The 16899-nt window shown below is 41.9% G+C and overlaps 1 protein-coding gene across 1 annotated transcript in view; it reads right to left on the bottom strand.

Annotated features, from left to right (window-relative positions):
* Window positions 1–2585: 2585 nt before the first annotated feature.
* The window catches only part of LOC120926666 (multidrug and toxin extrusion protein 2-like), a 143402-nt gene continuing 129088 nt past the window's right edge, over window positions 2586–16899 (bottom strand). Inside the window, exons 15-17 of the mRNA XM_040336791.1 lie at window positions 14523–14617; window positions 8507–8603; window positions 2586–2976 (exon numbers count right to left, since the gene is read on the bottom strand). Of these exons, the coding sequence (XP_040192725.1) occupies window positions 2738–2976; window positions 8507–8603; window positions 14523–14617 (431 nt within the window). The 3' untranslated portion in view covers window positions 2586–2737. The remainder of the gene's footprint in view (window positions 2977–8506; window positions 8604–14522; window positions 14618–16899) is intronic.

The following is a 16899-nucleotide window of genomic DNA, read 5'->3' as shown; positions in this document are numbered from 1 at the left end:
GGAAAGTGATAGGGAATGGATATACAAGTTGTGTGTGGCTCTTTTAGGAAGAGGTAAAAAAAAAAAAAAATCTGATTTCCTCATCCACACACTCGGTGTGGAATAGGGAATGAGTCCGCTGTGCTATTGTGTTCTGACAACGGAGAGACTTTCTCCCCATAAAAACACAATGAATGATTGGAAAAAACCTGACAGGCTGGTTGTGCAGGGGTCGATTGGTAGATCAACTTCTGTACAACCAGGGTTCCCATACATGGATCAAAATTCAGCCAGTTCCTGCTGAACAGGCCAAATTTGTATCCATGTATGACCGCCTTAAATGTATGCATGAGACTATAATTTTTTTGTTAATGTTTCTCTCCACTTAATGTGGGGATAGTATTTGCTGCAAATGGAAAAAGAAAATATGGACACCCGCACTCCAAAATACCTTGATGGTTGTCTTTATTTAAAAAAGGAAAAATGCACTACAAGTCACAGCACACAACACGGGAGTAAAACAGCTAATATAGATAGTATTTGCTGGGTATTTATAATCATGGTTTCTATTAGTATTAGTATTTATTGTATTTACTATGAAATATGTATTTTGTTTTTTAATATTATTATGTGGTGTGTAATACTTTTGAAATGATTATTTTGTGAAATGTATTTCATGATATTTCAATAAAAGAATGAATAAACAATAAGGGAAAATGCTGCCATGTATAAGGGATGTTGCAACAGTGAAGAATGAGACAGCAAAACTGTATACCATATTAAGTTTATTGGACACAATGAAAGCAATACAGAGAACTCTGATTGGACCGTCTTTAACAAATGTCATTCAAGGTAATTCTAATTGTGTAGACATTAACATACAATCACCTTGCTATAAACATAGTCTATCACTAAATTGTGACAAAAGGAATATCCCCCCTTTGGTGGGACTTTGAAAGCCACAAACACTGACGTATATCAAAAAATAATTTATTGTTACGTAGAAAGATTTACAGATCAAAAAGAATGATCAATATTAAAAACGTCAAACGTCTACATATAACAAACACATCAAAAAAGAAAAATACTGCAATACGTACACAATGACACTAATACTCTCCAGTAAGTGATAATCCCTGGTAACCGACGCATTTCCAGTTTGACACCTTTGTCAGGGGTATGGAATAGGGATAAGTAGGGTCATAAATTGTTTAACTCAATTAGAGTGGTTCCATTTAGAGAGCATATAAGGCAACTGTCTAGACGGGGGTGCAAGTGAACGCCAGCCCCAAGGTCAATGGGGGCTTAAAGTAGCAACTTTCCAGATCTGTTTTAAACAGATAGGTAGAGTTCCGGAGGCTAGAGACGTGGGCAATATATATTTTGGTAGGAGATTGGGACGGGAGCTATCCAGAATCTTCAGCAAAGCTCCAAGATCTGTGGACAACCAAACAGTTCCTGTCTTCATGCATTAGCCATAGATGCATAGAGCATATCTCCTATGGATGGCATCTCCCCTCTCTGCGGCACTTACTTTTGCAAGAGAGATGCATTTCATACATTCAAAGTCAGCTAAGTGTAGGCTCTGCGTGCTACCCCCTAAAAAAAAGATACATTACAAATGTACTAGAGTAATTTTGGTTAGGGGTTTGTTAAGGTTTCTGGAACTGGCTTTAAAGTGGAGTTCCACCCAAAAATGGAACTTCCGCATTTTTTAGGGGGGGGGGGAGTGGAAACCCTCTTTTTTAGATAGTTTCAGCTCCCACTTCCTCCCTGGGCACCGTGGCGGCGGAGGGAAAGTCACGTCTCCCCCATCTCACAGGTCCCAGATGATTCCTTGGCCAATCACGGTGCGCATCGCGACTCGCGCATGCGCAGTGCGTGCCCGGCTGTGAAGCCACAGCCGGGCACCCACAGTAGTGATGCCGGTGGAGAGGAGAGGGAGATGAGTGGGGCTTTGTTCCCCCCGCAACGCTGGACCCTGGGACAGGTGAGTGTCTGATTATTAAAAGTCAGCAGCTGCAGTATTTGTACCTGCTGACTTAAAATATTTTTACTTTAGTAGGAACACCGCTTTAATGAGAACATTTTCCTGGATACAAAGCATTCTCGTTTGAATGCATTCATCTGAATCATTTTTGGTTAGGGATTTGTTAAAGAGGAGTTCCACCCAAATTTGGAACTTCCTCTTATCCCACTCCTCTCCCCCTTACATGCCACATTTGGCATGTAATTTTTTTGGGGGGGGAGTGGGGGCTTCAGGAAGAGTGGGACTTCCTGTCCCACTTCCTCCTTCCTGTAGGCGACTAAGCTTAATCGCCTACAGGAAGGGGCTGCTGTAGGCGATCGCCTAGGACACGTCACAGGTCCTAGGCGATCTCCTGGCCAATTGAGCGGCGCAGCGCCGGGCCGCGCCGCTCGCGCATGCGCAGTGCCGCTCGCGCATGCGCAGTGGGTGCCCGGCTGTGAAGCCGAAAGCTGTCACGGCCGGGTGCCCACACTGAGAATGAAGACGCCGGCCGGGGAGGGGGGGAGAGGAGCGGAGCCCCGGCCGGCGCGTCGCTGGAGCAGGTAAGTGTCTGTTTATTAAAAGCCAGCAGCTACACTTTTTGTTGCTGCTGACTTTTAATAAACATACAAATGGCTGGAACTCCCCTTTAAGGTTTCTGGAACTGGCTTTAATGAGAAAATTGTCCTGGATACACACTACACAGCATACTCGTTTGAGTGCGTTCATCAAGGTTCATTGGCTCCTGCATTACCTTCTGGTAGTAATTAGTTTAATAGTGATACCAATCAAAAGTACACTAATGGATAGAAGCAATGCTAGTCCCCTCCGAACAATCAGCTGTTTAGTGGAGAGGATTTCACCGACAACATTAGTTGTTTCCATTGGTAGATCATCTTTTATTTCCAGTTGCTTTGTATGATCTTCCCCAGAGGTCATGTCATACATGGGAATAGCATCAAGGCCAGAATCAGACATTGTTGTGCCCCCTATATTACAGTTAGGATATAAAGATGATATTATTATTATTATTATTATTATTATTATTATTATTATTATTATTATATAGTTTTATTGTATATTCACAGATATCTGTAGGTGAGGCTCATATACTGAATGTAGGCTGTCCTCACTCACAAACAGTACATTCCCTTTTTAAAATACTAAATTACATTTGTTACACAGTACCACAAAGCAGGCCTTTCCTCTTTTTCCATACATTTCATGTTAGCATGCATTTGTGCACTTTTTATAAATCTTTTTCTGCTATGTTTACCCTTTTTCTCTTGCACATCCTGGTTTCAACAAAGGCAGTGGTGGGAAGACAACATCACCATTGCCTGTAAAGAATTCTTGAAATCTTGCAGTATTATCATAATGCACATGTGTACTTCATTTCGCCCCTGCGCCTTATGAAAGGACATTCATTTGCTGGGGTTAAAAAGAAGCTTCTTGCAGGCATTTTTTTTTTGTCCCCAACAAATGTAAGTAGTGTCATACAACACATGTGCAAAAGGAATGGCATGACGTCACATGCTTTATGTTGTGCATGCACAGTATTATAAACAAGGCAGCACAGAGGCAGGACAAAAATTGGTAAATATGAGGAAAAAGTCACAAGGATATAGGCAAGTAGGATTGTTTTTTCCTCCCTATTCAGGTATACAGGTTACACGAGTAGGGATTGGGGGGGATCCTCTACTAAATTATAACATTTGTTACACAATAACACAAGAGGGTTGCAAAAAACATACAAGCAGCATTAAATATCTCGACTGTATTAAGACTGGAAAGAAGATTTAGTGGTTGTGTGCCTATATGCGCTTGCATATGTAAACAAATATAGAGCCTCTACACTATCTTTACCAATGGATAGGTGGTATTCATATTGGGAGGGCCTTTCCTCAGCTATAGAACACGTTTCCTTTCTAATGAGTGGCCTATCTTTGCTGTGTGTGTATAGTTCCTGTTCACTACATGAGGTACCTGGGGAGTAGAGAGTGAGAATGTCTTACTGAGGGCAAGAAAGTACATGACTCATCCCCAGTGAGAAAGCATTTCTGCAGGATTAAAGGACATATCTGAGACCATTGATAGACAAATATAAGTTAAGTCATTTATATGCCTAGAGCACTGTTGGATACGTTACACTTCAGGACTTAGTGGTCAAATATCAATGTAGCATGAACACCCAATCAGATAGAATCTGTAAGTTAGGCACAAGGCCTTTGAGTACTAGGTATCACTCTGGAATATTGAGCATTTGCTTGTATATATTTTTGTACATTATGTTATTGTTTGTTTTATTTAGATATATTGGATGTCCCCCCCCCCCCCATGTCTCCTGAAGAAGCAGTCATTGCTACAATACATGTAGAGGACTGGATGTAATTTGAGGTTAAGCTCCCCTACACATTTTCCATGATGGTTATGGGATTACTCTAATGTTTAAAGCGGGAGTTCACCCAATTCGTTTTTTTTTCTATTCTCCCCTTAGCTTCATGCTCGTTTTGTCTAGGGGAATCGGCTATCAGGGATATGCAATTAGCGGACCTCCAGATGTTGCAAAACTACAATTCCCATGATGCCTCTGCCTCTGGGTGCCATGCTTGTGGGTGTTAGAGTCTTGCTATGCCTCATGGGAATTGTAGTTCTGCAACAGCTGGAGGTCCGCTAATTGCATATCCCTGGGCTATTTGTTTTAAAATATGATCCGTACTTACCCGTTTTCGAGATGCATCTTCTCCGTCGCTTCCGGGTATGGGTCTTCGGGAGCGGGCGTTCCTTCTTGATTGACAGTCTTCCGAGAGGCTTCCGACGGTCGCATCCATCGCGTCACTCGTAGCCGAAAGAAGCCGAACGTCGGTGCGGCTCTATACTGCGCCTGCGCACCAACGTTCGGCTTCTTTCGGAAAATCGTGACGCGATGGATGCGACCGTCGGAAGCCTCTCGGAAGACTGTCAATCAAGAAGGAATGCCCAGTCCCGGAAGCGGCGGAGAAGATGTATCTCGTAAACGGGTAAGTACGGATCATATTTTAAAACAAATAGCCGATTCCCCTAGACAAAACGAGCATGAAGCTAAGGGGAAAATGTGTTCGCTATGGGTGAACCTTCGCTTTAATGTATCAAACCAAGATAATTTGACTCTCCTTAATGTGGCTAAGCCTCCTTATATTTTTGGAATTTCACCACATGTACGTGCTCCACCTCACCATGCAAACAGACATCATGAGCCTCTTACCAGGTAATGTGGACCATTCAAACATAAATGGTCAGTAGCAGTTTTAAGCACCCAAGCATGAGATGGACCATTTCAATTAAAAATGGTAAGCAGCGCTTTAATTGTATATTTCCAAAAGGCTCTCAGAATCATGGCTCCTCCAGTGTTTTGAAACTGCCTGGTTTGAACTTTATGATAGTAGATGAGTTGCATTGCAAATACAGTATTTCACAAAAGTGAGTACACCCCTCACATTTTTGTAAACATTTTATTTTATCTTTTCATGTGACAACACTGAAGAAATTACACTTTGCTACAGAGTAAAGTAGTGAGTGTACAGCTTGTATAACAATGTAAATTTGCTGTCCTCTCAAAATAACTCAACAGAAAACCATTAATGTCCAAACTACTGGCAACAGAAGTGAATACACACCTAAGTGAAAATGTCCCAAATGGGCCCAAAGTGTCAATATTTTGTGTGACCACCATTATTTTCCAACACTGTCCTCTTGGGGATGGAGTTCACCAGAGCTTCAAAGGTTGCCACTGGAGTCTTCTTCCACTCCTCCATGACGTCATCACGGAGCTGGTGGATGTTAGAGACCTTGCGCTCCTCCACCTTCCATTTGAGGATGCCCCACAGATGCTCAATAGGGTTAAGGTCTGGAGACATGCTTGGCCAGTCCATTGCTTCTTTAGCAAGGCAGTGATTGCCTTTGAAGTGTATTTGAGGTCATTATCATTTTGGAATACTGCCATGCGGCCCAGTCTCCGAAGAGAGGGGATCATGCTCTGCTTCAGTATGTCACAGTACATGTTGGCATTCATGGTTCCCTCAATGAACTGTAGCTCCCCAGTGTCGGCAGCACTCATGCAGCCCCAGACCATGACACTCCCACCACCATGCTTGACTGTAGGCAAGACACACTTGTCTTTGTACTTCTCACCTGGTTGCCGCCACACATGCTTGACACCATCTGAATCAAATAAGTTTATCTTTGGTTTCATCAGACCACAGGACATGGTTCTAGTAATCCATGTCCTTAGTCTGCTTGTCTTCAGAAGAGTGTTTGCAGGGTTTCTTGTGCATCATCTTTAGAAGAGGCTTCCTTCTGGGACAACATCAATGTAGACCAATTTAATGCAGTGTGCGGCGTATGGTCTGAGCACTGACAGGCTGACCCCCTCCACCCCTTCAAACCTCACAAGCAATGCTGGCAGCACTCATTTCCCAAAGACAACCTCTGGATATGACGCTGAGCACGTGCACTCAACTTCTTCGGTCGACCATGGCGAGGCCTGTTCTGGGTGGAACCTGTCCTGTTAAACCGCTTTATGGTCTTGGCCACCCACCGTGCTGTAGCTCAGTTTCAGGGTCTTGGCAATCTTTTTATAGCCTAGGCCAGTGATGGCGAACCTTGGCACCCCAGATGTTTTGGAACTACATTTCCCATGATGCTCATGCACTTTGCAGTGTAGTTGAGCATCATGGGAAATGTAGTTCCAAAACATCTGGGGTGCCAAGGTTCGCCATCACTGGCCTAGGCCATTTTTATGTAGAGCCACAATTATTATTAAGATTCTCTGAGAGTTCTTTGCCATGAGGTGCCATGTTGAACTTCCAGTGACCAATATGAGAGAATGAGAGCGATAACACCAAATTTAACACACCTGCTCCCCATTCACACCTGAGACCTTGTAGCACTAACGAGTCACATGACACCGGGGAGGGAAAATGGCTAATTGGGTCCAATTTGGACATTTCCACTTAGGGGTGTACTCACTTTTGTTACCAGCGGTTTATGCGGCGTACACACAAACGGTCAATCCGATGAGAACGGTCTGATGGACCATTTTCATCAGACCAAACCGATCGTGTGTGGGCCCCATCGGTTATTTATCCATCGGTTAAAAAATTTGAAACTTGTTTTAAAATTAACCGATGGATACCTAACCGATAGAAAAAAAACGATCGTTTGTAGGCACGTCCATTAAAAAATCAATGCATGCTCAGAATCAAGTCGACGCATGCTTGAAAGCATTGAACTTCAGCACGTCGTTGTGTTTTACGTCACTGCGTTCTGACACGATCGTTTTTTTAACTGATGATGTGTAGGCACGACTGACCATCAGTCAGCTTCATCGGTTAACTGATGTAAAAATCCATCAGACCGTTCTCATCGGATTGACTGATCGTGTGTACAGGGCATTAGACATTAATGGCTGTGTGTTAAATTATTTTGAGGGGACAGCAAATTTACACTGTTATACAAGCTGTACACTCACTACTTTACATTGTAGTAAAGTGTAATTTCTTCAGTGTTGTCACAAGAAAAAATATAATAAAATATTTTCAAAAATGTGAGAGCTGTACTCACTTTTGTGAGATACTGTATTTGCAATGCAACTCATCTACTATCATAAAGTTCAAACCAGGCAGTTTCAAAACACTGGTCTCCCACCCAGCGTTTTGGAACTGCCTGGTTTGAACTGTATGATAGCAGGTGAGTGGCATTGCAACTATCTGTATTCATACTTTATGTTGGAATAAAGTAAGATGCTCATAATGTCTCTGTTGAAGTGGAACACGTATATGTGGTGAAATTCCAACACTGGAAGGAGGCTTAGCCACATTAAGGAGAATCATATTATCTTGGTTTAATACATTGTCAGATTGTTTTTGTATTTTTGAACACAGTTTTATATTTTTTTTTAACTTTTTTTGTTATTAAAGTTTTGGAAAAAACAAAAAGAAAAAGGACATACAACAACACATTCATACTCAGGCACTTAGCCTACGTAGGGACATAATTATAATTTATGTAGTATTATATGTATGATTTTCTGGATTGATACATTGGGACATTTTTCTATTCTAGTGTCACATATTTTGCACAGATTTTATTTCACTTTATGAATTGTTTATATATATATATATATATGCACTTTATTTAAGGTCACATATTTATTGCACTTTATATTTCCCATTTATGCACATTTAGTGATCTGATCAAGCTCTACACTAGTATATTAATTTTTGGTAGATTTGGTATCACAAATTGTGTGTTGGCAGCTGTATCTGGACATATTTTTCTCTCTTTACATTTTTTAATATTGTAATACAAATTTTATTTTTTTATACGTGCTTGGAGTACCGAGAAAATCAATTTGTAGTCATTTGTCTCCTTGAACACAAGAGTAAAGTAGAATAAAAGGTACTGATAGATATCTAAATGATCCTGGCCCTTCAATTCTTATACTAACACTTTGTTCATGCTTTTATGTGTTCAACTTACCATTATCCACTAATCCATAATCAGATTTCAAAACATCTGTTTGTGAAGGTCTGGGGTCAGGGACATTCACTGGTTTCACTCCAGCTCTTATTCTAGCCTAACAAAGTAAAATTAAAATGTATAATGTATAATTGGGTGCAATTAGTACACATAATAATCCATTGTACAATATGTTTCAAAGGGGGGGGGGGGGGTGTCTCTATTTTGAAGGGAACCTTTCATACACAGGGATCCTTATTTTCTACAAATGTTTTACTTATTTTGCTTAAAGCATATCTAAACCCAAAAACAAAGCTGTTATATTTTGCAACTAACCAGTACATAGATGTGGTGGTTGCATTAGGATTTATTTTTAAACCAAGTACATTATCAGTAGTGGCGGGACAAGGTCGGGTCATCCAGTGCCCAGGGCAAAGACACCAAACTGCGCTCCCTAGGTGGAGTAGTGGGCAGGGCTAATAGTAGTATGTGCAGCGCGTTGTGGCATGCACTAAAATAATGTTGATGGTTGTGGACCACCACAACGAACTGGAGAGTATAAGGGTGGGTTTACACTAATTGCTGAGACAAACATTCTGGGGCAGATCCACAGAGCGAGTACGCCGGCGTATCTACTGATACGCCGGCGTACTTTCAAATTACCCGCGTCGTATCTTTGGTTTGAATCCTCAAACCAAGATACGACGGCATCTGGGTTAGATCCGACAGGCGTATGGCTTCGTACGCCTTCGGATCTTGGATGCAATACTTCGGCGTCCGCTAGGTGGAGTTCTCGTCGTTTTCCGCGTCGAGTATGCAAATTAGCTATTTCCTACGATCCACGAATGTACGCGCGGCCGTCGCATTCTCTTACGTCGTCTCTAGTCGGCTTTTTCCGGTGTAAAGTTAAAGCTGCTGTTTTGCAGCGTATAGTTAGACTTGCCATGTTAAGTATGGCCGTCGTTTCCACGTTTATTTTGATATTTTTTTTTTTTTGCGTAAGTCGTCCGTGAATCGGGATGGACGTAATTCACATCTATGTTAAAAAATATGACATCCTTGCAACGTCATTTAGCGCAATGCACGGCGGGAAATTTAGGGACGCCGGCGTACTTTCAAATTACCCGCGTCGTATCTTTGGTTTGAATCCTCAAACCAAGATACGACGGCATCTGGGTTAGATCCGACAGGCGTGTGGCTTCGTACGCCTTCGGATCTTGGATGCAATACTTTGGCGTCTGCTAGGTGGAGTTCTCGTCGTTTTCCGCGTCGAGTATGCAAATTAGCTATTTCCTACGATCCACGAATGTACGCGCGGCCGTCGCATTCTCTTACGTCGTCTCTAGTCGGCTTTTTCCGGTGTAAAGTTAAAGCTGCTGTTTTGCGGCGTATAGTTAGACTTGCCATGTTAAGTATGGCTGTCGTTCCCACGTTTATTTTGATTTTTTTTTTTTTTTGCGTAAGTCGTCCGTGAATCGGGATGGACGTAATTCACATCTATGTTAAAAAATATGACATCCTTGCAACGTCATTTAGCGCAATGGACGGCGGGAAATTTAGGGACGGCGCATGCACAGTTCATTCGACACGGGGACGCGCTTCATTTAAATGAAACACGCCCCCTTATCGCCGATTTGAATTCCGCGCTGTTACGCCGCTTGAGATACACTACGGCGCAAATTATTTATGGATTAAAGCCAGGTAAGGTACGGCGGCGTAGCGTATCTCGGATACGATGCGCTGGGGCAGATCTTTGTGGATCTGCCCCTCTGTTTTGCATGGTGCCTCACCTCTTTACTATGCAAGGCACGTTTCTAAACTTTAAACAAAGTGATATTTCATTAATTTCTATGCACGGCAGCTCATCTACTGTTTATAGAAATGCAGGGTCACACAGATGGCTGTGGAGCAGTGTGGAAAAATGTAGACATGTTGCATATTTTTTCACCGATCTGCCCCACAGTGTGAAAGTCTGAACAGGACACACAAAAAAACACTGTTTTTGGTGTTTCCTTGTGGAGAGTTGCATCTTTTTTTTCTACAGAAAAACGCAGCTCTCTGCACTAGTGTGAACCAGCCCTAATGGTGGTGGTGCACATTATGTCCTGCAGAAAATATGGTGCTAACAGTGGTGAAAGGAAGAAATGGTGTGAGGGCCCTTGGATCAGTGGTGTAGCTGAAAGGAAAAAAATTCCTTGTGTCAATGGTGTCACTATAATGAAATAATGTCCCTACAAAGTGGTGTTGCTGAAAGGAAAATATATCCCTGCATCTGGGATGTCAGTAAAAGACACAATGCTGCTGCATCATTGTTGGTAGGGAAAAATTGCTGCTTCATGAATGGTGTGAGTCTTAGGCCCCGTACAGACGACCGAACATGTCTGCTGAAACTGGTCCGCGGACCAGTTTCAGCAGACATGTTCGGTCGTCTGTACAGCCGAGCGGACAGGATTCCAGCATACATTTGCCCGCCGGGCCTTTTTCGAGCGGGCAAATATTTCTAAACATGTTTAGAAACATGCCCGCTGGAATCCTGTCCGTCGGACATGTTCGGTCGTCTGTACAGACCTACCGTACATGTCCGAGCGGCCGCATTGAACTGCCAGGGCCGCGCACGTCGCCGCGTCATCGTCGCCACGTATCGAGTACGCGCGGATTTCTGTATGATGGTGTGTACAGCCATCATACAGAAATCTCCGGGCAGACATGTACGCTGAAAACCGTTCGGCGGACCGTTTTCATCGTACATGTTTGCTCGTCTGTACGAGGCCTTAGTAGAACTAATATGGCATTGGTGTCAGTGACATAAAGAGAGGTGAGCCAGGAAGTGGGTGTGGGGAAAGGGGAGCTAAAAGGGTGGGGGGTGGCGGGGGGGTCTTTATGGGTCTATTTATCTAAACAAGGACATTTCTAGACAGTCTGACTCCATTAGGCCTTGTACTCACGATCAGTCCAAACTGATGAAAACGGACTGATGGTCTGATGGTCTGATGGACTGATGGTCTGATGGTCTAATGTGCGTACACACCATTAGTTCAAAAACCAATCGAGTCCAAAGCGGTGACGTAAAACACAACGACGTGCTGAAAAAAACGAAGTTCAAAGCTTCCAAGCATGCGCGGGTTTTGAACCGATGCTTTTGCGTACTAACCATCGGTTTTGACCAATCGGTCAGGCGTCCATCAGTCCGATTTTAAAGCAAGTTCTGAAGCCCTGTACACACGATCAGTCCAAACTGATGAAAACGGACTGAAGTTCAGTTTCATCAGTCCAAACCTACCGTGTGTATAACCCATCAGATTTTTGTCCTTCAGACCAAAGTTTTAAAACTTGCTTTTAAATCGGACTGATGGACTGATGACCAATCAGTCAAAACCGATGGTTAGTAGGTAAAAGCATCGGTTCAAAACCCGCGCATGCTCAGAATCAAGTCGACGCATTCTTGGAAGCATTGAACTTCGTTTTTTTAGCACGTCGTTGTGTTTTACGTCACAGCGTTGGACTCGATCAGATTTTGAACTGATGGTGTGTAGGCACATGAGACCATCAGTCCATCAGACCATCAGACTTCAGCCTTCAGTCCGTTTTCATCAGTTTGGACTGATCGTGTGTACAAGGCCTTAGTCATGTCTGCCAGTCCAACTCAGTCTAGACATCTTCACTATTGCATTAACCCCATACAGACTGCCATTGGTAGAGAGTGCAGTCAGGGGAGGCAGGTGAGGCAGGGCCACGAACATAAAAAAAAGCTTCATGGGTGGTAGCTCCGTGACCTGAGGTCAAGGGGGGAAATGTAGCCTAAGTCATACCCCACCACTGGTAAAAATGTGGGGCTCCTATGGATCCAGAGATAGGGGGGTCCTTGCACAGCCTGTCAGAAACTAAATACTAAATACTTTACATACAAGCTAACACACTCTGTTTGTAGCAGACTGAGAGGATGAGCTCACAGTGCCTCTCACTCCCTGTCAAAGGCACTGAGCTTAATGAACAGCTTGGAGTCTTGGACCAATGGGAAAGTACCATTGGTCCCAGCTGTCCAATAAAAATGCTGCAGTGGAGGCACGCCTCCTCACTGCAGTGTCATAGAAGGGGCATGTGTCTAAAAGACAAATGCTCCCTTCCAGCCCAGCCCTCTTAATTACAAGAAAAAAACATGGGTTTATGGATATTAGATTTACCCACAATCCCATGTTTTTCTCACACAGTTAAGAGGGAGAATGAGAATCTGCTGCTGCTGAAAAGGTACTGTTATATTCAAGCTAAATCATATATTTATATGCTATATGTTATAACACAATAGTTTATTATTTATTATTTCTCTATTTACTGTGAAATTACAGGTTGGAAGTTAAAACTTCAGTAATTGTCCGTTAAGCCACCTGCTTGAGAACAGATTTTGAAAATATAGTAAATTACCTTAAAAACAATACATAATAATTATTTGTATATTACAGTAGGTGACCATGATATTGTGTCAATCTCGCTGCTTTTTTCGGCGAGATTAACCACCTACGAGCCCCGACACGGGAAACATGTGTTGAAGAGGCCAATTCTGACACTTCTCTCCTATTTCTCTCTCCAAAATTACTCAGAACCCCCAAACATTATATATATTGTTTTAGCAGACACCCTATAGAATAAAATGGTGGTCATTGCAACTTTTTATGTCACACAGTATTTGCGCAGCAATTTTTTTAAACACTTTTTTTTTCGTGGAAATTTTTTTTTCATGAATAAAAAAAAACAACACTAATGTTAGGCCGATTTTTTTGTATAGTGTGAAAGATGATTTTGCGCTGAGTAAATAGATACCTAACACATCACACTTTAAAATTGCACACACTTGTGAAATGGTGCCAAACTTCAGTACTTATAAATCTCCATAGGAGACGCTTACATTTTTTTTTACAGGTTACATGTTTAGAGTTACAGAGGAGGTCTAGTGCTAGAATTATTGCTCTCACTCTAATGTTTACGGCGTATGTAACCTGTGTGTATCTGACTCTGATACTAGCCCCTGACCACACCGCACGTCCCTGGTGCTTACTTAGCTGGTTATCTACTGGTCTGATTTGGAGTGAGAACAGTCTTATTTTCTGGCCAGGTTCAATTGCTGTGCCTGTGAAATGGAGTGGGTTGGGGGTGGCTCTGTAGATATAGGAGAGGTGAAGTAGCTGTATCAGGAAGAATGACTCGTCCTGAGATGGATGTGTGTGATCAGCGGGCACCTACCTTCTTTCTTTGCCCATAGGCTGCTTTTGGAGGAAGAATCCTGCCTCCAGCAGCTATCAAGGTCAGTGATTAAAAATACCTGTTCTTGTAACATCCTGTGTACTGAACTGAAATCTTGAAACAATCTTAAGCCTTGTACACATGATCGGATTTCCAGCAGACAAATCAGTGGAATTTTGTGTGAAGGGCGTTGGCCATAAAATTGGTATCCATACAGATGGCAGAACTTTCTCAGCCAACATACACAAAACTACGTGTTTTTTCAGATCTTTGGGCAACTTCTGCTAATGTTGTCTTATGGTTAGCATTGGTTCGGAGCATGTGTGTTTGTACTTTTGATTTTTCCGATGGACTTGTGTACACGATCAGATAACCAGACGGTACACATTTGTTGTCGGAAAATTTGAAAGCCTGCTATAAAACATTTGTTGTTGGAAATTCCGACAACAATTGTCCAATGGAGCATACAAACCGTCGGATTTTCTGACAAAACCCTGCCATCACACATTGGTTGTCGGAAAACCGATTTTGTGTACGAGGCTTTATCAGCATTCCTAGCTGCCTTATGTGTGTGTGACAACACTGCTTTTCCAAAAAAAGGAAGTAAAATGAATGCAGCCACCAAATCTAAGGAAAAGTATCCTGCAATATCTTTATTTTATTTTTTAAGGTTTAGATACACTTTTATAGGTGGCTATTGGCCAACAATGGGAGATTTAACCAGCTGTTGATGCTACAGGTGAAAACTGAAAATAATAGTTTTAGATTTTAGTTAATAGATTTAACTTAGTATATGTATTACCTCTTCACAGGCTTTGTGCCAGTTCATAAAAAAGATATAGGGAATATAGATGCAAGTTTGCAGCAACAACGGACAGAATATTCCAATCCATAGACCTTAAAGACAAAACATACATTTGAAAAATATACAGCTATTAGCACCAAATGCTATGATAATTGCCTTGCACAAAGAACCAGGCTGTAAAAATCTATTAGCCAGTATAAAACATTTTCAAATAATGTTGTATTAGAAACCTATTTGCCTTCAGAACCAATTGCTGCAGTCCAATAGTATTGAGATGCCAGTGTCTCTGTGCTCTATAGCAGTCACTTGGTCTGACATAGCTCCCAACTGTCCCTGATATCAAGGGACTGTCCCTGATTTGGAGCAATGTCCCTCTGTCCCTCTTCCCCCCTCATTTTGGTCTGATCTATATAGTTGTATTTAAAATGCATTTTTTATCTTTCAAAAAGTGTTTCCCAGTGCTAAACCTTCCATCTAAATTCGAAATTGCTGCATTTGTAAATGTTAAAAGCCAATATAAAGGAATACAAGTGATAAAAAAAGCACTTGTGGATTTAATTAACTTTTGTTTTTGTTAATTCTCCTTTAAGAGGGTGTGGCAGGAGGCATGTCCTATGCCTACATACATTTTCCAGTAGGCGTCCCTCGTTCCCATCTCATAATGTTGGGAGGTATGGTCTGATATTGCTATAGAGTAAATATACAATAGTTAGGCCTTGGCTGCTAACTATTACAGCCTACTATTACCATGTGAGATAATTGAAGAATTAGGGGTCAATTTTAGGGTTAGGAGTAGGAGTCAATATTAGGGTTGGCAGTTACGATATGTATATGTTATTTATTTATATTTAATTATTGCATTTGAGTGAAAAAGCATGCGACAAAATGCCATGCATTTCTATGGAACAAAGAAGCTTAAGAAATGCACCGATCTGCCCAATTTGAGCTACAAAAAAATTCCAGAACTTTTCAGGTGACTTGTAGTGAAGTTGTGAACTATCTCCATAGGGAATAATTGATTTTATCTCCTCCAGCGTTTTGGAGCTTCGAGCTGGAAGCTACAAAATGCTATGGTGTGAATGGGACCTAAGTGGTTACAAGGTTTTGTGATCACTGGTGAATCTGGTTTGTGGCATAATTATCATAGTGCTCTAGTCATAGTTCTTCCAAAACACAAAACAATTAGAAGAAGAGAGCAGGTTCTTCAAATGAAAATAACTGTACCCAATTGTACAGCAATAAACATATTTGCAATTTAGCATCAAAGTAAACCATATTTACCCAGCTATTCACTTATCCTTTCATTAAAACAATTGTTTTTCATAAGAGAACTGAGAAAAAAAACATCAAGACAATACAGGAGAACAAATTTAATATTAAAATGCTAACATGCATGAGATGGCAATGACATGTGTATTGTAAGCCCTCATCCCCATCATCTTACTCGTGTGTAGAGGATTAGATAAATGGGCAAGTTAGAAATGGATCCTGGTTGCTATTGCTCTTCCTAAGATAACTGGCACATGAAGTGCTTGCTCTAAAACCCAAATTGAAAAAAAAACAAAACATTCACCCATGATGGGCATTTATAATTCCATGCAAATTTGATGATGGTTATGCTTGAGGACAGTAAGGCCTCGTACACACGATAGGTTAAACAGAGGACAACGGTCTGATGGACCGTTTTAATCGGTCAAAACCGATCGTGTGTGGGCCCCATAGGTTATTTAACCATCGGTTAAAAAAAAGCCAACTTGCTTTAGATTTAACCGATGGGTTCCTAACCGGTGGGAAAAAAATGATCGTTAGTAGGCACAACCATCGGTTAAAAATCCACGCATGCTCATAATCAAGTCGACGCATGCTTGGAAGCATTGAACTTCGTTTTTTTCAGCATGTCGTTGTGTTTTACATCACCGTGTTCCGACACAATCGTTTTTTTAACCGATGGTGTGTAGGCGCGACGGACCATCAGTCAGCTTCATCGGTTAACCGATGAAAACGGTCCATCGGTCCGTTCTCATCGGATGGACTGATCATGTGTACGCGGCATTAGACTACGCATGCGCTAATTTCTTACCTGCATGAGGGTCTTGTGTCTAATGGCTGCCTCCTTCGAGGCTGTGCCATACAGCTAGTTTTCACTTCTGACCACTGCAACTCAACGTTTTGGCAGCAAGTAACAAACAGACTGGATCCTTGCACCATCCCATACTGTATGTCTGACCCCAAAGGCCAGACTCTCCCTAGCATGGTAAATTTACAACACAGCACTGAAGACAGGGAAGTCTTTTGGAAATGCCATCTAGTTAGGGTTCAGATCTTCTTAACGCCTCATTTTCCGTCTTTCACAATATCTTTATTGCATTTTTAA

The sequence above is a fragment of the Rana temporaria genome, chromosome 2, assembly GCF_905171775.1.
Source record: "Rana temporaria chromosome 2, aRanTem1.1, whole genome shotgun sequence".
Lineage (NCBI taxonomy): Eukaryota > Metazoa > Chordata > Amphibia > Anura > Ranidae > Rana > Rana temporaria.
This window is presented reverse-complemented; position numbering and strand designations above follow the sequence as displayed.